The sequence below is a fragment of the Aspergillus brasiliensis genome, assembly GCF_001889945.1.
Source record: "Aspergillus brasiliensis CBS 101740 unplaced genomic scaffold ASPBRscaffold_2, whole genome shotgun sequence".
In the NCBI taxonomy this organism is placed as follows: domain Eukaryota; kingdom Fungi; phylum Ascomycota; class Eurotiomycetes; order Eurotiales; family Aspergillaceae; genus Aspergillus; species Aspergillus brasiliensis.
In genome coordinates this window covers 2,624,091-2,642,824 of record NW_027137443.1, presented here as the reverse complement: position 1 = coordinate 2,642,824, position 18,734 = coordinate 2,624,091, and the positions used below count along the sequence as shown (strand labels likewise).

General features: G+C 50.6%; 8 protein-coding genes across 8 annotated transcripts; 5 read left to right on the top strand and 3 right to left on the bottom strand.

Annotated features, from left to right (window-relative positions):
• Positions 1–289: 289 nt before the first annotated feature.
• On the top strand, positions 290–1,464 carry ASPBRDRAFT_62519 (F1F0 ATP synthase subunit 5; the record flags this gene model as incomplete). Its single annotated transcript, XM_067628377.1, has 4 exons — positions 290–457; positions 688–1,005; positions 1,065–1,154; positions 1,211–1,464. The coding sequence occupies 4 exons, from the start codon at positions 290–292 to the stop codon at positions 1,322–1,324; spliced, it is 690 nt and encodes a 229-aa protein (XP_067483570.1). The 3' UTR covers positions 1,325–1,464.
• Positions 1,465–1,800: 336 nt separating this feature from the next.
• Positions 1,801–4,094, top strand: ASPBRDRAFT_170153 (uncharacterized protein). Its single transcript, XM_067619674.1, has 4 exons — positions 1,801–1,992; positions 2,064–3,187; positions 3,249–3,357; positions 3,437–4,094. The coding sequence occupies exons 1-4, from the start codon at positions 1,876–1,878 to the stop codon at positions 3,617–3,619; spliced, it is 1,533 nt and encodes a 510-aa protein (XP_067483569.1). The 5' UTR covers positions 1,801–1,875; the 3' UTR covers positions 3,620–4,094.
• A 288-nt stretch (positions 4,095–4,382) lies between these two features.
• On the bottom strand, positions 4,383–7,984 carry ASPBRDRAFT_116955 (uncharacterized protein; the record flags this gene model as incomplete). The annotated part of the gene is made up of 9 exons (XM_067617036.1): positions 4,383–4,755; positions 4,817–5,602; positions 5,655–5,751; positions 5,803–7,249; positions 7,315–7,414; positions 7,475–7,592; positions 7,651–7,673; positions 7,765–7,780; positions 7,861–7,984. The coding sequence occupies 9 exons, from the start codon at positions 7,982–7,984 to the stop codon at positions 4,383–4,385; spliced, it is 3,084 nt and encodes a 1,027-aa protein (XP_067483568.1).
• A 604-nt stretch (positions 7,985–8,588) lies between these two features.
• Positions 8,589–10,150, bottom strand: ASPBRDRAFT_116910 (uncharacterized protein; the record flags this gene model as incomplete). Its single annotated transcript, XM_067617028.1, has 5 exons — positions 8,589–8,634; positions 8,806–8,936; positions 9,353–9,451; positions 9,530–9,608; positions 9,756–10,150. The coding sequence occupies 5 exons, from the start codon at positions 10,148–10,150 to the stop codon at positions 8,589–8,591; spliced, it is 750 nt and encodes a 249-aa protein (XP_067483567.1).
• Positions 10,151–10,261: 111 nt separating this feature from the next.
• On the bottom strand, positions 10,262–10,875 carry ASPBRDRAFT_192470 (uncharacterized protein; the record flags this gene model as incomplete). Its single annotated transcript, XM_067620485.1, has 4 exons — positions 10,262–10,353; positions 10,420–10,580; positions 10,675–10,764; positions 10,829–10,875. The coding sequence occupies 4 exons, from the start codon at positions 10,873–10,875 to the stop codon at positions 10,262–10,264; spliced, it is 390 nt and encodes a 129-aa protein (XP_067483566.1).
• Positions 10,876–13,392: 2,517 nt separating this feature from the next.
• ASPBRDRAFT_26792 (dienelactone hydrolase family protein) lies at positions 13,393–14,264 on the top strand (the record flags this gene model as incomplete). Its single annotated transcript, XM_067622306.1, has 3 exons — positions 13,393–13,540; positions 13,585–13,844; positions 13,908–14,264. The coding sequence occupies 3 exons, from the start codon at positions 13,393–13,395 to the stop codon at positions 14,262–14,264; spliced, it is 765 nt and encodes a 254-aa protein (XP_067483565.1).
• Positions 14,265–14,777: 513 nt separating this feature from the next.
• On the top strand, positions 14,778–16,502 carry ASPBRDRAFT_170142 (putative MFS monocarboxylate transporter). Its single transcript, XM_067619673.1, has 2 exons — positions 14,778–15,168; positions 15,251–16,502. Exons 1-2 carry the CDS (start codon positions 14,911–14,913, stop codon positions 16,349–16,351), a joined length of 1,359 nt encoding a protein of 452 aa, XP_067483564.1. The 5' UTR covers positions 14,778–14,910; the 3' UTR covers positions 16,352–16,502.
• Positions 16,503–16,993: 491 nt separating this feature from the next.
• ASPBRDRAFT_51945 (ankyrin repeat domain-containing protein) lies at positions 16,994–18,412 on the top strand (the record flags this gene model as incomplete). Its single annotated transcript, XM_067626819.1, has 1 exon — positions 16,994–18,412. The coding sequence occupies one exon, from the start codon at positions 16,994–16,996 to the stop codon at positions 18,410–18,412; it is 1,419 nt and encodes a 472-aa protein (XP_067483563.1).
• Between the last annotated feature and the right edge of the window lie 322 nt (positions 18,413–18,734).

Below are 18,734 nucleotides of genomic sequence, written 5' to 3'. Positions count from 1 at the left end.
TTGAGAACGAATAATAGACTGAAGTCTGAATACGATTCCACATCAGTTCAACAATAATGATAAGATCTTCAGGAATCAAGTCACTCGCAGTAGTGGATAGCCGAAAACCCGGCGTGTGCGGGATCTCACGTGACCGCTAGCCGGCAGAAGTTGGACGTCGCCCGTCCATCCCAAAGCACGACGAACCACCAGCCCGTTGCTGCTCGCTCAATCCCCTCCCCGACGCCCCGTCCGTCTCGCATCTAATCTCACCTCCTCCCCTCCTCGAGGTCTCCGTTCCTAGATCACCATGTTCTCCGTTCGCGTCGCCCGCGCCGGCCTCCGTGCCACCGCCCAGCAGTTCTCCGTGCCTCGCACTGCCGCCGTCAACGGTCTGAGGACCTATGCCACCCCGGCCCAGGATGTCAAGCCTCCTGTCTCCCTGTTCGGCGTTGACGGCACCTATGCCACCGCTCTGGTATGCGATACCATGATTCTACCTGTTGGTTGCTAGTTGTGGCTCTGAGGTTCCCTCCATTCAATGGCACGGAAGAAAGAAAGAATCAAGAAAGGAAGAGGGGGAAGCGGATGGGAAACCTAAGAAAACAGAAACAGAGATACCCGCGTCCTAGCAACCTCAAATTTCCAAAAAACGAACTACTTCAAGAAAGCTCCCTGGCTAACCGATCGTTGCGTTTGTGTGTATAGTACACTGCCTCTGCCAAGTCCGCCAACCTCGACCAGACCTCCAAGGCTCTCGCCAGCCTCGGTCAGACCCTCAAGGCCGACCGCAAGCTGACCACCATCCTCTCCGCCCCTACCCTCACTGCCGCCGACAAGCAGCAGATCGTCCAGGAGCTGCAGAAGGTTGCTGGTGGTGCCGACAAGGGCGACATCCTCAAGAACTTCCTCGCTACTCTCGCTGAGAACAACCGTCTCGGTCTCCTCGAGGGCATCTGCGACAAGTTCTCCACTCTCATGGGTGCTCACCGTGGCGAGATTGAGCTGAACATCACCAGTGCTCAGGTACTTTCTTCTTTCGGGGTTTCATATTGTGGGGCTTTTCGCTGATTGTTGGGAAACAGGAGCTCGACACCAAGACTGTCAACCGTCTCGAGAAGGCCGTTGCCAAGTCCGAGTTCAGCCAGGGCAAGAAGCTCAAGGTTGTCACCAAGGTACATTATCCAGTCCTTCCCAATTGACACTATGGATACTCATATACTGCAAACAGGTCGACCCCGAGCTTGTCGGCGGTCTGGTCGTTGAGATCGGTGACCGCACCATCGACCTCAGCGTCTCCTCTAAGATTGCCAAGCTCAACAAGGCCCTCACCGACGCTTTGTAAATTACCTAAAGAAACTACCCAAAACACAAGAGGGATGCACATGTTCACATTAGGCGTCTCTTGAGCTTCCATATCTAGTTAACCCTTTTCTTTATATCAACTCTCTGTACCCCTACCGAATCGATCTACCTCCTTCATCCTCTACATTTCTAGCTAGCATGAGCTCTATTTCTGGAGTCGAATAGACAGAATTGAGTTTTGCATCACCCATTTTGGCAAAGAACATCATTGCTTGGTAGTACTATGCGAGTTATCACTAGTAGTCCAGTACTTATGTACTATTTGTAGATTAGTATACTATTCATTCTGATATATATAATTTCCGTCAAGTAAGTTATTTGTGTCGCAGCTATGAAGAAAATCGCGCATTGAAGGGGCGTGTTCAATTTGGTTGTTTTTCGGGGTCCGCGGGCAACTGGGGACACGGCACGGGACGATCGACGCGGCATCTTAACTTATGAAACAAGTGTCCTCCCTTCAGATGTCCGTCTTCCTCTCCTCGTCCCCAGTTCACCAACCAAGATAACCCGTGACGAGGGTATCAATTGACCATGACGACCAAATCTAAAGATGTCGAGCTGTCTGACGACATCCAATTCATCGAAACTCCTGCTCCAGCTCCCTCCAAGTTTGAAACCGGCGAGAGCTGTGGAATCGCTCTGACCAATGTCAATTCCTCCGTCCCCATTGCTGGCGTATTGTCTACCTGTCCAAAACTGTGCTGACTTCTTCCTCAAAGGCCAAAAGCATCAACAATCCCCCCTTGCCAGCTGATGGTCCTGGAAACGAGAGCTTCTCCAACCTCCTGCTGGGCGGCGCCGTCATCGGAGTCCCCGGCCTTCTCACCTACCTGCTCGGTGGTGGAAAGAAAACCTTCATCTTTTTCACTCTGGTAACCGTTCTTCCTGTCCTCGTGGCCTTTTGGACCTGGACCTCGACCTTCAGCCCCCGCACCAACGAGAAAGTCAAGCTCCCCGGCCGTCCCGTTGAACACTACATCACCTTCAAGCGCGACGAAGACCGTGCGAAATGGAGCGGAAGAAACAAGATCCCTATGCAGACCTTTTCAGAGATGTACTTGGACGGCCTGGTGGACTTCAATGGCGATGTCCTCGAGATCCTGGAATACCGCCACGACTGGGCCAGCTTCGCCTTCACCTTGGACCTGTTCAAGTTCATCGTCGGCACCTTCTTCGTCGATGTGCTCTTCCACACCAAGGCCCAGGATGAGGAGCAAATCCGTCCCAACTACGACCGGGGTAACGACCACTACGCCTGGTTCCTCGGCCCTCGCATGATCTACACCTCTGGAATCATCTCCGACCCCGATCGTGAAGAAACCCTGGAGGAATTGCAGGATAACAAGATGGCCGTTGTCTGCGAGAAGATCGGCTTGAAGGAAGGCGAGACCATGCTGGACATTGGCTGCGGCTGGGGTACCCTGGCTAAGTTCGCGAGTCTCAACTACGGTGCAAAGGTGACCGGTCTCACCATTGCTGAGAACCAAACTGCCTGGGGTAACGATGCTCTCCGCAAGGCCGGCATCTCCGAGCAACAGAGCCGCATTGTCTGCATGGATTACCGTGATATTCCCCGCACGAAATACGACAAGATCACTCAGCTGGAAATGGGCGAGCACGTCGGTATTCGCAAGCTTACTGGATTCTTCCGCCAGTGCTATGACATGCTCAACGACGATGGATGCATGTATGTGCAGCTTTCGGGTCTGAGACAGGCATGGCAGTATGAGGATTTTATCTGGGGTCTGTATCTGAACAAGTACATCTTCCGTGGTGCCGACGCTTCCACTCCTCTCTGGTACTACGTGAAGTGCCTTGAAGGAGCTGGCTTCGAAGTCAAGGGGTAAGCCTTACTTCCTTCCATTCTTCCAGCAATCAGCCACTAACGACAAACCTGCGAACAGTATCGACACCGTCGGCGTCCACTACTCCGGCACCCTCTGGAGATGGTACCGCAACTGGGTCGGCAACATCGAGGCGATCAAGGCCAAGTACGGTCCCAGATGGTACAGGGTGCGTATATCCCCTTCCCCCTTCTTCTCTTCTTCTTCCCACCACCCACATCTAACCCTTTGTCTCAACTTATAAACAGATCTGGGAACTCTTCCTCGCCTGGTCCGTCATCGCCTCCCGCCAAGGCTCCGCAACCTGCTACCAGATGGTGGTAGTCAAGAACCTGAACTCGACACACCGCATTACTGGATTGTCCAGCCAGTTTGGCCTCATGGGTGCGCTTGCTAAGAGCAGGGAGGCGGGCAAGTCTCGTCTGCCTTAGAACTTTACCTTACCTTTGACCTTTGTCTCTGTGAGATAATGGTGAGACGAACGGATACGTAATGTCATGTTATGTATGAAATATGTTTCATGAAATGAGTGGTGTTGAGATAAGATGAAAACGGGATGGATGGATGGATGGATGATGCTTGGGATAACGTGATAGATGATATGATTTATTGTTTGTGCTACGCCCTATCCTATTGATTTGGGGACATCGCAGGGCTACTAGTACTATATTACTAGGTGTGGTGGTGGTGGTGGCGCTGCGATGGGATAGGAGGGAGTTATGCCGATTGAAGAATCTCATGATTAGATAGATTTTAGATGAATGCAATGGATTAAAGTGGAGAACGGGGACCTGGCACATGTTGCTTGCTGCGTTGAGGGTCTTGGGGTGATCCTTGGAACTTGTATTATTGATGATAGAGCATTGTCTACTGTCTTCGAGGAGGCTCCTAAAATGATGGTTTCACGCATTGGCCCTTGAAACGATACCAGTACTAACTGACAGTACTACTAGTGAGTAATACTGGTGGCATTTTCTCTTTTCTACTTCGTACCATGAATAGTACCATGGTGTTGGAATTGGGACTGTGTTGCATTAATACTACGGACTCTGGCTTATGATGTTTTGACGTTAAGTATATAATCCATCTAGTTCATCTACGTCCTGTGTATCCACCACCAGTATTAACATGGAACCGTATCATCGCATCATATCATCTCCTGTGCTAGCCCTCTCCCTGCTCTAATTGTATCATTCAATGCCCATTTGGCACCCGATCAGCCTGCGCCTCAAACTCATCTTCATACGCTCCCATCGATGCCCGACTGCGGACACGCTCCAGCTGACTCTCCACATACTGCGACACATGATCGTCATCTCCGCATCCCAGTCCGGACTCACCGAGCTTCTCATCATCATCCAAGGCCGATTCTGGTCCAGGTGTGTCACGACCTGTGAAAGCGGATTCAAAGTCACTGCGGTTTCCGATGGAGCGGCTGGTGGATGAGCGGCGCACGCTGGGGCGACGGCTACCACGTGGTCGCGCCGTCCGTGAAAAGACGTCGTCAAAGTAGTGCGATGCTGCTGCGAATGGCGAGCGAGGGGTCTGTGGGACTCGGCAATTGATTCTGTCGAATTGGTTAGAGACTGATGCAATAAGAGATATGAATTTGGCGTCGCATAGCTTACCCGGTATCGTGGATGATCTTGGCGATCAATCCGGTCCAACCACACTGGTGAGATGCACCCAGGCCTCTACCAGTGTCTCCATCGAAGTACTCGTGGAACCACATGTAGTCTTTCCAGTGCTCGTCAAAGTCGAGAAGGTCAGAGCCATTGTAGACTGCACGACGTCCCTCGTCATTGCGCGCGAATAAGTGTTGAAGCCGATGCTGGATCTCCTCCGCCACATGTCCGAGATGCATATACTCTCCAGAGCCTGTGGGGCACTCCACCTTGAATGAGTCGCCGTAGAACATATAAAATCGTAGCAGAGACTCCACGAGCAGGAAGTTGACACACAGCCAGACCGGTCCGCGCCAATTGCTGTTACCGCCAAAGAGAGCACTGTCAGATTCGCCAGGCACATAGCTGACCCGGAACATCTGGCCATTCACCTCCATTGAGTATGGATGTTCCTGATGATGCTTGGACATGGACCGAATGCCGTGCTCCGAGAGGAACTCGGTCTCATCAAGCATCCTCTTGAGGATCTGCTCCAACCGGCTTTTACTCACAAGGGACAGAAGAAGCCGTTCATCCTTGCCACGGCGCTTCATGCTGGCGATGTTGCGCTCTGCCACGTCTTGTCTATTCTCGACAAACCACTCGAGTCGCTTCTTGAAGGAGGGGAACTTGTTTATCAACTCGGGCTCAAGGGTGAGAACCGCGTACAAAGGGATCAGACCAACGAGGGACCGAACGGGAAGCTGCTGTGTCCAAGGATCGCCATAAGAGATTGCGTCGTAATAAAATCTACCCAAAGTCAATCATTAGTAGATTATAAATAGAGTTGGGAACGACCTACCCATCATCCTCATTCCAGAGGGAGGTCTCCTGTCCTCCTGACTTGAATGTCATGGCATCACTAATCAGAATGAAATGCTCGAAGAACTTCGAGGCAACTGTGCGTTACTCGTTAGCCGGTGAAAGCCTTGATATCAAAGTGTGCTTACTGTCTTCGTAGATCCGCCGGTGCTTGGCGAGCTCAAGTGCAATATTCAGCATGCATAGGCAGTAGAATGCCATCCAGCCTGTACTATCAGCCTGCTCTAGGACTCCTCCGGTAGGCAGAGGTTCCGATCTGTTGAATAGCCCAATATTATCCAGTCCCAGAAAGCCACCCTCAAAGACGTTCTTGCCCTCAGAATCTTTGCGGTTGACCCACCATGTGAAATTGAGCAATAGCTTCTGGAAGACGCGTTCTAGGAAGTCGAGATCCTGCCGACCATACATCTTCCGCTCAATCTTGAACGTCCGGAAGGTGGCCCACGCGTGGACTGGTGGGTTCACATCTCCAAAGTTCCACTCGTACGCTGAGAGCTGCCCGTTCGGATGCATGTACCATTCCCGGGTGAGAAGGTCCAGCTGTTTCTTCGCAAAATCCGGGTCGATCATCGCCAGCGGGATGCAATGAAAAGCCGTATCCCATGCACAGAAAAACGGGTATTCCCAAGAATCGGGCATCGAGAGGATGTCTTCCATGTACAAGTGCTTCCACTGCTGGTTACGAACATGCTTCCTACCTGGAGGGGGTGGAATGAGACCGGGGTCACCATTTGACCACTGATCCCACACGAAATGATAGAACTGCTTATTCCACAGCATTCCAGAAAACGCCTGTCGTTGAATATTGCGTAGATCATCGCTCATGGGCAGCGGGCTGATGTGGTAATAGAAATCGTCTGCTTCGGCCCTGCGTTCATCGATGATATTGTCAAGGATCTCTTCGTCCAGGAATGTGCCCATTTTGCGTGAGAACCTGAATCGCACGACAGCGCATTCTCCGGGAGGAATCCCTTGACCCTCATTGAAGGCGTACCAGGCACCGAACTTGGTACCCTTGTTCGCAGGGTTCACTGTATCCTTTTCTCCGTTAACGATGAGGCGATGGAAGGCATCTTTGACGTATGGCTGGCTGTTCTTGGTGTCCCACAACAGTTCGTTATTTGTTTCGTTCTCAGTGAACATCATCTGTGGAAACACATCTTCCTGTCCGTCACCAACAGGCGGCGAGGGGGAGAACTGCACATATCGCTCTCCCAGTTTATGATGAGTTGTTTTGGCTACCATGGGGTGCACCTTCTCGACAGATGGTTTCTCATTCTGATCCTCATAGCCCCAGGACCAGGTATTACGGAACCAGACATGGGGTATGATGTGTAACGGGGCGGGCTCTGGACCTCGGTTGTAGGCGATGATGCGAAATAGCAGCTCTTCCTCGTCGTCATCTTCTTTCGCTGTTTCAATGAAGATGTCCCAGTATCGGTTGTCGTCGAAGATCCCAGTATCTAAAATCTGGTACTCACGGTCTTGCCTAGAGCGTTTGCCACTTTCTTCGACGAGTTCCTTGTAGGGAAACTTTTTCTGGGGATATTTGTAGAGGTATTTCATATAGGAATGCTGAGAGCGCGATGGAGTCAGAAGGACCGCGATTTCCGATCACCTTGGAGGATTGAAGCACAAACCGTCGGGGTATTATCAACGTGAAAATGAGCTTCCTTGATGCTTTCGCCATGGTTACCCTGAGGATTCGACAACCCGAATAGGCGCTCCTTCAGAAAATCGCTAGGCCACACAGTGAGCTGATGAGACCCAATCAGTCGCAGCGAAGCAGATCAAACGTACTCTTTCTCATTCCAGAATGCAAAGGCAATGTTCTGCAAGTTGTGGGTATCAGAGACACCGGCAATACCATCCTCACCCCAGCGGAAGGTCCTAGATCGCGCATGGTCATGAGAGAAGTCTAGACATCAATTGGTCAGTTCTGGCCGCGCGGCACACAAATGGATTGAGAGGCTTACAGCTCCAAGCATCTCCATTTTCTCTGATGATCGGCAAAAAGAGAAGAATCAGTAAATTTTCGCTTGCTCTGTATTCCAAAGCACCGAGCAAGCTTTGGTAGATTGAAGACTTACGAGTAATCCTCACGAACTGCGGGACATCAAAAATATTTGTTAGTCCAGGTGCTTTTCCAGCGCGACTGGAATGAGATAGCTAGCAGCCAAGCTTACCAGTAGCCCATTGTCTCTCTGCCACATATGGCCCCCATCGTTTCCAGTACCGTGAGTGTTCACGGTCCTCCCTCAGGCGTCGCTCTTCTTGGGATACGTACTCGTGCTTATCGATTAGCACCATGATGGGCGATTAAGAGATCTCGAGCAGTTCAAAGGGGATACAGAAGGCCAGCTCCAGAAGAAGAACAAGAAAGAACAAGGAGATCTCAGAAGATTAGAGAGAATAGCGAGGAGACGAGAGACGGAAGAAAAAGCCTGATAAGAAGAAGATGGGGAGGGGAGGGCCGGGATGAGGGGTTGGGAATGGCGAGAGGAACAGGGAATGACCGGGAGCTCAGGGACCAGTGGCTGACATGGTAAGTCGCACCGACGCAGCTCCTGCAGGACAGTTCAGAGTGCAGAGCTCACTTATCTATCGGACATCCACCTTGGGAGCTCCTTTGGGGGGTCTGGACCGGTGCTCGGGCGCGTTTTGTCTGGGGGGATTCCCTCGCTTTTCCAAGGTCCGGGGACGATTCTGACATCATTGGTCCTACCCGAGGAGATCATGACTGAAGCTGGGCGATAATGGAATTTAGGTTTTCATTTCACCTCCGGAGCCAATGTTGATTGAGCTTCTTGAGAGACGATATTTTGATTTACAGTGAATATAGAGAATTGCTGGACGATCCATCCAAAGGTATCCTGTCTTGATGTCTCTCCTGCTTCGAGTTCTGCTGCTGCGCTCAGATACCCATCTCCGTTGCCACCTCAAGATTAAGGCTGCTGCCGCTCTGCAAACCCAACGGATACCATACATACTCTACTGTACAGTACTGGTATCATGATGCAGGCCCGGAATCGCCATTTTGGGCTAGCAGGTCAGATGACAGGCCAGCATCCATCTGAATGTCGTGCTTCGTGGGACTTTTGGCTGCAGGTGCCGATGGTGAAATTATTGACATTTCCTGCAGCCTGCCTGCCTCATTAATGTCAAGTTTGTTGACACTTTCAGGACAGGGAGATGTCAATGTGGTGACACTAACGCCAAGATGACGGAAAATGTTTGTTGGCAGCCCTGTTCGCAGTCGATCCTCCAAATCTCCTGTCATGCATCTGGTACCCAGCGTTAGTACCTAGTCAGGCTTATACAAGGTCACGTCGGTTTCCTCTCAAGCAGACCAGGTTCTTTGGCCAGAAGGCTTTCCATTGGGGGTCAAAGACGTACGGATCTTTGCTGAACTAAGGCGCTCGTCCCATTCAGGTAGACGCGTCATATTGGAGGTCCGAGCAGCGAGGACAACCTGCAGAATGTATTGTTGGATAGGGAGATAAACGTGTGTAGATGATGGTCTGTAGGTGTGATAATATGGCGTGACGCCTCTTGATAACACAAGGAGGTACGTTATATGTTCATCTCTATAGACTCCTTATACCGCTCAAGGAGGAGAAACTAGTACAAGTACAACGAGCCGTTATGGCTGGTAGCAGACAACGTTTGCAGTCCGACTAGGAACAATGCTTCAATAGTTCCAGGGAAGGGGCAAACGCTGTTGGCGGATCGCCCGCGATAGGGCAAGAAATCCTCCGCTAGTGGCATTAACGTGGCCTTGGTCGACTACCCCACCTTCATGCTCGCCTCAAGCACAATATCATTGACAGAATCATATGCGCATTGCAAACACACGTTGTCAGCCCAATTTGTGATGCGGCCTGCATCAGTCCAGTGGGGAGCACTGAACTTGCAGCGATACGATGGTGATTGGCTTTTATCGACTGATATCAGATCCTAAATTGCATACAGCTGTCCTATATTGGCACCAAATATGCTGCACTGTGCATTAGAAAACCTTGCAGGTAACTCGACATGCTTTCGTCTTGATCTATTGAGCACACCCCCAATCGCGTGAGACAGATGTCCAACGTATGAGGTTAAGATATGACACCTGAAGATAACCGCATTACGTGGCCGACATGGACGTCGGCCTTTCGCTTTCGCTATATTGAGACACAAATGCCAGAAAGTCGAAGACCATATGAATGCCAACATATTGACTGTGTAAACAATATTTAACGCCAAAAGTGACTGGACGACGGGCTCGAGTATCGCACCCAAACGTCCGAAGAGTGGAATGGCCCGCACAGAGGCGAATGTGATAACCACCCAGTACATTAGACGAGGGAGCGATAGGTGAGCTGCGCCGGCGTTGTTTCCCCCCCAAGCCTTAATCGGCGTTAACTCGGTGGAGGGAAGCAATGACGGAGCGTCCAAGCCAACAGAACCAAGTTCTCCAAACATGCCCGCCATATGAGGATATATAAAAGATGAAAGCAGTGAAGTCGAATCCGTAATCTCCCATCCCAAACCTTGACCCAAATTATATGCTGATATTAGCCGACCCCGGCCCGTCAAAGGCAGTCATGAGTTACGGCCCTGGCCACGCTGTTGTTCGTCGCCGCTGGAGTATTGGCCGGCCGAATCCGTAGGAGATGTCGATGCTGAGGTGGATGCTGTAACTCAGGCGCGGTTAGCAACAGTGGCGATCGCGGCGGATATGTCCAACTGGGGATTCTCACCTGTTGACTGGTAGAATCGCTCACCTCGTTGCGCAGAAGGGGACCTTGTGTTGTTGCCATCGATGATCAAAGACTGTCGAGCTTTGAGGCGTTCTTCAGCTTCTCGGATCCTAGCCTGAAGCTGTTCCAGTTCTCGCTCCTGTATCAACATTTGGTGTCTCCTATGGTTGCAGGGCTCGTTAGTTCTGGCCGCATCTACACAAGCCAAGGAGCGAAACAAGATCGCAAATCATCAAGAGCCCAAGTGGAACCTACTTCTGATCGATGGTCTGTGAAAGGTGATTGACATCGGAATCAAGCGAGAAGGCGCTATCCAGCGCCGAAGAAAAGGCTTGTGCCATGGTCCTGCCACGTCTTGGTCAACGCCAACGTTTGGAAGAGGAGAGGGTCGCAAGAGAGGAGAACGAACGACTGAGGACGGTTCTTGGGCTTCCATTCTTGTTCGGTGTCCGACATTTTGTTTGGTGGTTGTCAAGGGCGTTGATTATGGGGCACTGGTATGGAAGATCGAAGCGAAGGGGGGGTAAGATGAATGCGAGAGAGTTGGGAAGGGGGGGGGAGGGGGAGAAAAGGAGTATGTGAAATGAGGTCCAAGCCGTGGAGGGAGTTTAGAAGCGCGCGCGCGTCCAAAACGGAACAGGGGGTTTATTAGGTGGATATGATAGCACGGACGGGGTGGACCTTGCGCTCAGAGTATTCTAGAGTGGACAAGGCGAGGAACAAAAATCACCGAAGATTTCAAGAGATTGATTATATAGAAGCTTTGATGACGGAGACCAGGACCGGCCGGGACCTAAGTAATAACTATAAAAGGGGGCAGCGAGGACTCGAGAGATGGCTGGAGGGGAAAGTCGGCAAAATTGCAGGCGCCGTCGCACTACTGGGGACCGGCCAGGTAGGGAGGGACCACTTTTGGGTTATTGAGTCCGATGGGGATGGGATGGATAATGACAGGGGCTGCACGATCGGCGGGGATGACGATGGCAAGCGCTGGGGAAGGATCGAAGTGGGATGCAGGGCCGTCCGCGGCTTTAATTCTGTCGCAGGTCCTCCGTAAACCGCCGTAGAAGAGCGATCGAAGCGACGGCGAAGGAAGAGGAGAAGATGGATAGATGGAAGGTGTGCTGGGTGTCAGGTCTGTGTCAAAGAATAGTCAATTTAGGTAAGTTGAAACTCATCCATGGGTGGTTCGGGTGCTCCATGATTGCCTTGGAGGGTAAATAGTGCAGCTCCATCTTCCTCACTAGTCGGGCGGTAGTGGGAATTGCATCGTCCACTCTGCCTGGATGGATGATGCCCCTGAATCCCGTCCCATCATTGATGACGGAGCCGCAACCAATGGGAGATTATAATGTCACGTGAGAGCGGATCAGCCCCTGTTTTGAGTCTTTGTGCCTTGCTGCCACCCCCCGCCCCTCTCTATTGCCACCCGGCCACTCGTTTCTTTCTTATTTCCATACAATAACTACTTTCTGGATGGATCGGAGTCTGTGTGTCTGTTGCACGACACCGTTGATTCCATCTACAGAAACATTGAAACACTGGAACTGCCATGGTCATACATACTGTATTGAATCAGAACTTACTATCTCGTCACGAGTTCTTCCCACACGGGCTTCGGTATCTGTCAATATCAACATCCGCTTCTTTTCCAATGCCTTCAACTCAAATCCCGATCCGCCTATAGAGAGTTGCTTTTTCTATGATGTGCCATTTAAAGGTAATCGCATAGGCAGACCAATAAAGACTCACAAAAAGTCCATTTTTGGTACACGAATCCCGGTTATCGATATTTACTCTGTACATGTCGAATTTTAGCAAGGCAAGCTCCATAAAGATCACAAGCCATACCGTTTAGCCTATCGCAATTATGCATGTCACTCCGAGAGCGGCCACCAATGCGGTGATCTCTATTCTTTCCTCTCACATTGGCTCTGCGTACAGAAATAGAAGTGAAGTCGGCCTATACTCGGAATTAGACTCGATTCTACGGAGTACCGTATGTATCAGCTAGTTCCTATTTCGACCTTCAGAAAAGTTTAGTAGCCTCTGGCGTTCCAGGCACCGGTGCTCTGTCTGGGATATTCCTTTGATCTGTCTAGTGTGTACAGTCTCGGCTCAGAGTATTTATAGCTGGAAGATCGGTTTACATATTACAGATGTGCTGCAAAACGTCCGTGTGTACCTGCATATACTAAAATTGGGATTGAATTGCACAACATTCCCGCCTTATCCATTTTGGCGGGCTAAGTATGAGCAGCCGGATAATCCTGCGCTTACTACGGAGTACTCAGATACCGTCATGACCTCGCTATAGATGAAATTGGCACAACACCGCAACGCCGTTCACTGGGCGAAGCCAAGAATAATTGTCAATGAAAAAATCACTATACAATGTCAGAAGATCCGATGGGAAATACTGATTATGTACGAAGTACTCCGTAGAGCCAATCGTGAGGCCACTCCACGTGACACTCGACAGCTATGCTATCGTAATCCCAGTGCATCCCTACCATGGTCTTTAATTGCACGGTAGGTCTGGTTCTCCATGCAGCCATAACCGATATGGATTAGGATAAGCCTGCCTCTCTTTTGGTGATAACCTATCAAAACCGAAGTGGTGTTTCTTGCTCATTTAAATCGTATGCGCCACCTCGGTGGTGTATGATACGGACGGCATGCCGGTGACCACTTCCGCTTGCAGCTTGCCGACATGATCACAGTCCAGGTGGCTGGTTTGACATCGGGATAAAACGTTATCATCGATCTAGGCTGAGAGAAGCTAGTCTTAACCATGGAAGGCATCTAATCGGACATAACGGATAGCTCCGAATGTGTCGGAGGTGGCAGCTCATGCCCCGCTATTTAGACCCCTTCCCCTCATCCTCTCCTGTCAGCATGTGCTGTCCTCTTTCATAGCTCAATCATCCAAGCCTCAACTTCGCCTACAGCATACATCGTTGATACGCAATCATGGCATCTCTCCCTGCTGGAAGCTGCTGTTACCAAGGTGTCAAGCATGAAGGTGAAGCCAAGGGTAGCTTCTCGCAGCTCAATGATTTTGAGATCTACACCAGCTCTCCCGCTGACAAGTCCACCGAGAATGGTGTTTTGGTGTATGGTTTGCCCTTGACCACAGTCCCTCGAATATAAAACTAATCAAAGGAAGCATTACGGACGTGATCGGCCACCGCTTCCTCAACGCTCAGCTCATTGCCGACCAGTTTGCCGCCAATGGCTATTTCGTCATGATGCCTGATCTCTTCGACAACGACGCCATCCCGCTCAACCGTCCCGAGGGCTTCGATCTCATGGCATGGAAGGATGGCGCATACCACAAGGACAAGAAGCCCCATACTCCCGAGGTCGTCGACCCCATCATTGAGGCGTGTATCAAGGAGATGAGGACCAAGTACGGATGCAAGGTATGATCCCATTGACCGATGAGTTGAGATTGTAAGAAGAGAAACCAATCTAACATCCGTCAGAAAATCGGCGCCGTGGGCTACTGCTTTGGTGGCAAGTACGTTGTGCGCCATCTCCGCCCCGGCCAAATCGATGCCGGATACACTGCCCACCCTTCTTTCGTCGATTCCGAGGAGCTGAAGGCTATCAAGGGTCCTCTGGCTATTGCTGCCGCGGAGACAGATGCAATCTTCCCCTCTGAAAAGCGTCACGAATCTGAAGAGATCCTCAAGGACTCCGGCCTCCCTTACCAAATCAACCTCTACAGCGGAGTGGCGCACGGATTTGCTGTCCGGGGAGACCCAGCCAACCGGACAGTGCAGTATGCTAAGGAGAATGCCTTTTTGCAGGCTGTTCAGTGGTTCAAGGAGCATTTGTAGTGCATTGATGCATTGACTAAACGACCTGCGTGAAAGGGGACAGACATGATTACCTCAGAGGACTGTAAGGGGTATGAATACTTATAGAATTCAAAAGCCAAGTTCTTCTCCATGAATCATGTCAATTGTATCTGGAAAGCTATATGGCTCGTTACGATCAAGTGTTCCTACCTGAATACTATCCAAGTCATGTAAATTGCATTGTCTCAGGAAAGGAAGACATTCTCCACATCCGATACTTATAGGTCGACATCGCAAGAACCTTTTCGTAGTAATAACGCTCAGTCTTATATTCATATGTATATAGCAAGGCCAATAGTCTGCCAAAAGCATAATAAACAAGAGACGCTAGCATCCAGTCCACCAATGGGGGCCGTGAACGGGAGCATGTCAATGACAGGGCGTCGCTGAGATGGTCCAAGCGTTGTTCCTCATAGCTGATCAATATAAGATGGATGTTGCTGATCATTCCAGTCATTGCTGAGGGAGGGGAATAAAAAGTGTTTTCCTGAACTTATCTGTTCATTCCAATCAATAAGTCTACATAGCTACGATTGTACATGTCGTCTAAACAGATTATGATATAGGTTTTCGCTCTTGGTCTTTTGTCCTTCTCAATTACATCTAACCCGGAACTATATCGATCATGGTCAGGTTACCAGACCAAGAAATCATTTCTGACGAAAAGCCCCATGATCCAACAAACCACTCTTTGCCCTCCCTTCCATCCCTTCCACCCATCGACCATGGCAAAGATGCCTGGTTCTTCCTCGCCGCCTGCTTCGTCATGGAAGCCCTAGTTTGGGGGTTCGCCTTCACCTATGGTGTCTTCCAAGACTACTACAGCACACTTCCCATGTTTCAGAACTCGAACAACATCGCCATCATTGGAACATGCGCCATGGTAAGCCTAGGCCTTTCTATCTCTTTTGTTACCTCCCCTTTCCTCCTCACCAACAGGAACTAACACAGGCAATGAAAACCAGGGAATAATGTACCTCGACCTCCCCATAATCTTCACGCTGTACCGCACCTACCCCAACTACCAGCGACTCGGTTGCGCCCTCGGCGTTTTAACAATGTGTCTCTCGCTGGGCCTCTCCTCGCTCTCCAGAACCACCACCCACCTGATCATCTCCCAGGGCATCTTCTACGCCATCGGCGGAAGCATCGCCTACTCACCCTGCATCCTCTTAATGGAAGACTGGTTCGACCAACGCCGGGGCTTCGCCTTCGGAGTCATGTGGGCCGGCACCGGTCTAGGCGGCGCGATCCTCCCCATCGTCATGGAAACACTCCTCGATCGATACGGGTTCCGGATAGCGTTGCGTGGGTTCGCAGTCGTACTGTTCGTGCTGACGGCCCCGTTGGTATGGTTCGTTAAGCCTAGAGTGCCGCCTGCACTGCGAACTGCCGGAGTCGACGACGACGCAGTAGTACAACAACAACTATCGAAACCGCGACTCACGGAGATCCGGTTCCTCTGGACATCAGGAACATTCCTTCTCTTCGAGCTATTCAATATGATCGAAGCAGTGGGGTATTTCCTCCCATCCATCTATCTGCCCTCGTACGCAAGAGCCATCGGCGTCTCATCAGGAAGTTTGGAAGCCCTCACCGTGATATTATTCAATGTTGCTTCCGTGGTAGGATGCGTAATCATGGGCGCCATCATCGACAAGTGGGACGTGACGACCTGCATTCTCGTCTCGACAGTGGGTTCGACAGTGGGCGTGTTTCTGATTTGGGGGTTTAGTGTATCCTTGGATCCGTTGTTTGTGTTTGCCATTGTATATGGGCTTTTTGCGGGCTCGTATACGAGTACTTGGCCGGGGATTATGAGGGAGGTGGTAAGGAAGGATGGCGCCGCCGAGGCGAGTATGGTTTTCGCTTGTTTGGCGGCTGGTAGGGGAGTCGGGAACATTGTCTCGGGTCCGTTGAGTGAGGCGTTGTTGAAGGGGATGCCGTGGGCTGGGGAGTTGGGGTATGGTTTTGGGACTGGGTATGGGAGTTTGATTGTTTTTACGGGTGTGACGGGGTTAGTGGGGGGTGGGAGTTGGGTTGTTAGGAGGGTGGGCTGGTTGTGAAAGCTATAACTCGGCTTGTTAGAAAAAATAGTACTTAAGTGTTTGTTTTTCTTTCTGTTGTGACTGCGTAGAGGATTGATCGCTGCCTTTCGTTGTATAGCTATAGCCGGTCTGTATCTATGTCTTTCACCCATTCAACCTTGATCACAACAGGCTACTTCCCACATGTCACGACGCTTGTTCTTATGAATCAATAATAAACTAATTCTAGTTTTACCTCATTTTCATAAACGTCAGACTCAAAGCGCATCAGCTAATAGCCAACTAGCTATTCAGCTGTTGTGGCTGAGTATAGCATTAACCACGGAGTACTACGGACCCTTTTAGCCCCAAGGTCAGCCCGATCCCTGATATAGTTAACTGCTAATTACTCTTTGCTAGCTTATTTTATCTCGCGCAGGAATTTCAACCCGTACACTTAATAATAAAAGCCCACAGAGAGGGAAAAAGAAAGAAAATATTATCATTGTCATTATACAGAGATACATTGACTTCTTCGAATATGTCCCTGCCCACCGAAATACTCCGCCTAATCATCCACTACCTCCTACCTCAACTCTATCTGCCGGAGTTGTTGCGTGCGAGAAAAGTGAACAGTGCGTGACAACCGATTATTGCCCCTCAACTTCGGGAAATAACAGAATGACAGGCTTATTTGATGAAGAAATCATCGATTATCTTATAAATGGCAAGGATCTGGACGAACTATTCACTTTTATGACTAGAGAGAACCTGGATTCGTCGCCTTGGGGTACTTTCCCCGATCGACTGAAGCGGCTTTACCTGTATCGGAAGTTACGGGAGCATCCAAACAAGCCATGTGCTTTTACGTGCTTCATGCAGGAGGTAATAGAGTATCAGTTGGGGGATGCTCCTGCAGTGGAGGAGAGGGATAAATTGTCCGAGGGGCTGATTGATGTTGCGATAGCGGGGAGTAATAATCCATCGAATATGTTTCACCCCCTAGCATGTCAGTGGTGGATGGATAAAGTAAATCACAGATTCAACGAGCCGATTGAAAAGTCGATGCCAATTATCTTGGCCTGCATGGCCATCTTACGGGGGGATTGTGCGGAACTGAGCACAACACTGCAGAACGGGTTGGACCCAGACCAGATATGTCTACGATTCGGGGTCATCCCGTTGGGTGTCGCAGCTCAGAGAGGGAACAGAGAGATCGCAAAAACTATCATGGAGCATGGATGTTCCATGTGGTACACCGTGATCTTCAGCACCCCCATGAGTGCTTTGACCATGGCAGCGATAACTCGGAATAAAGAGGCGCTGGGAGTATGGCTTGAGCACTATCACCAACAGAACCATGTTAACATCGATAAGCCATTTTCTTCATGCAAGCAAGCGTTAGAGAAGTTGGCGCGCAAGGGCGATGTAGAACTGATGGAGTTCGTTGTGGAGCGGTATCCGCGGGTATTGAATGATCTGCTGAAGCCGTTGCGGCTGGCTGTCTGCTTCACACGTTTTGAAGCGGTGCGATGGCTGTTTGCTCGTCTCAAAGCTCCTCTCACAACTGACCAGGGTAGACGGCTGCTACTCAGCGTCTTGGATGGTCCCTGCGCCTGGCAGCGGATATCACAGATGGTGCAGCTGCTTATGGAACTTGGGGTTAGTCCGAATGGAAAGACACGACGTCGGACGCCATTGCAAAAGGCAGTGGCAGCTAGACAAGAGGAGATTGCCCAGATACTGTTGCAATATGGGGCGGATGTAAATGAACATCATCCCCGTAGCACGGCGGCGGGTAGACACTCCCCGTTGATGTTAGCTGTCCGGCAACGGTCTGCGTCAATGGTTCGGCTGCTTTTGAAGAATGGGGCAAGCCGAACGTATACATCGAAACACAAAAGGTACACGGTCCATGAAAATAGGGAGCAAGTCCAAAATCTGGAAAAGGTCTTGATTGAGCTTGGATGGGAGGAAGAGGAGGTGAAGAGGCATGAAGGCTGGGACTATTGGGTGCTCTCGGAAAAGCTGCCGCCAGTGACTCCCAAGCAGGAAAACAAGTCCGGCAGACCCGGAAAGGCATTCCAGTCCCACACGTGACCAGACGGCAGCCAGATTTCCCGTTTTGGGAGGAACGAAAGGGAGGGACTTCCTTCCATTTTGAAGGGGAACAAGTCCTCCCGGTGAATTGCCCGCAACGGTGATGCCATCCCATCCCCATCCCATCCTATCCCTCCCCCCGTCCCTTTCAGCCATCCATCCCCAGTCCCGTCATCTCGCCTATCCTTTCCATCACTCTTTGTTCACGATTCCATTACCGCTGTACGTAATTCAAATTTAGCTTCTTTTTCATCCCCACGATCTCCGCTTCGTGACTCCATCGCGTTCTCCATCCTTTCGGACCCTCTCTCCAATATTTTCC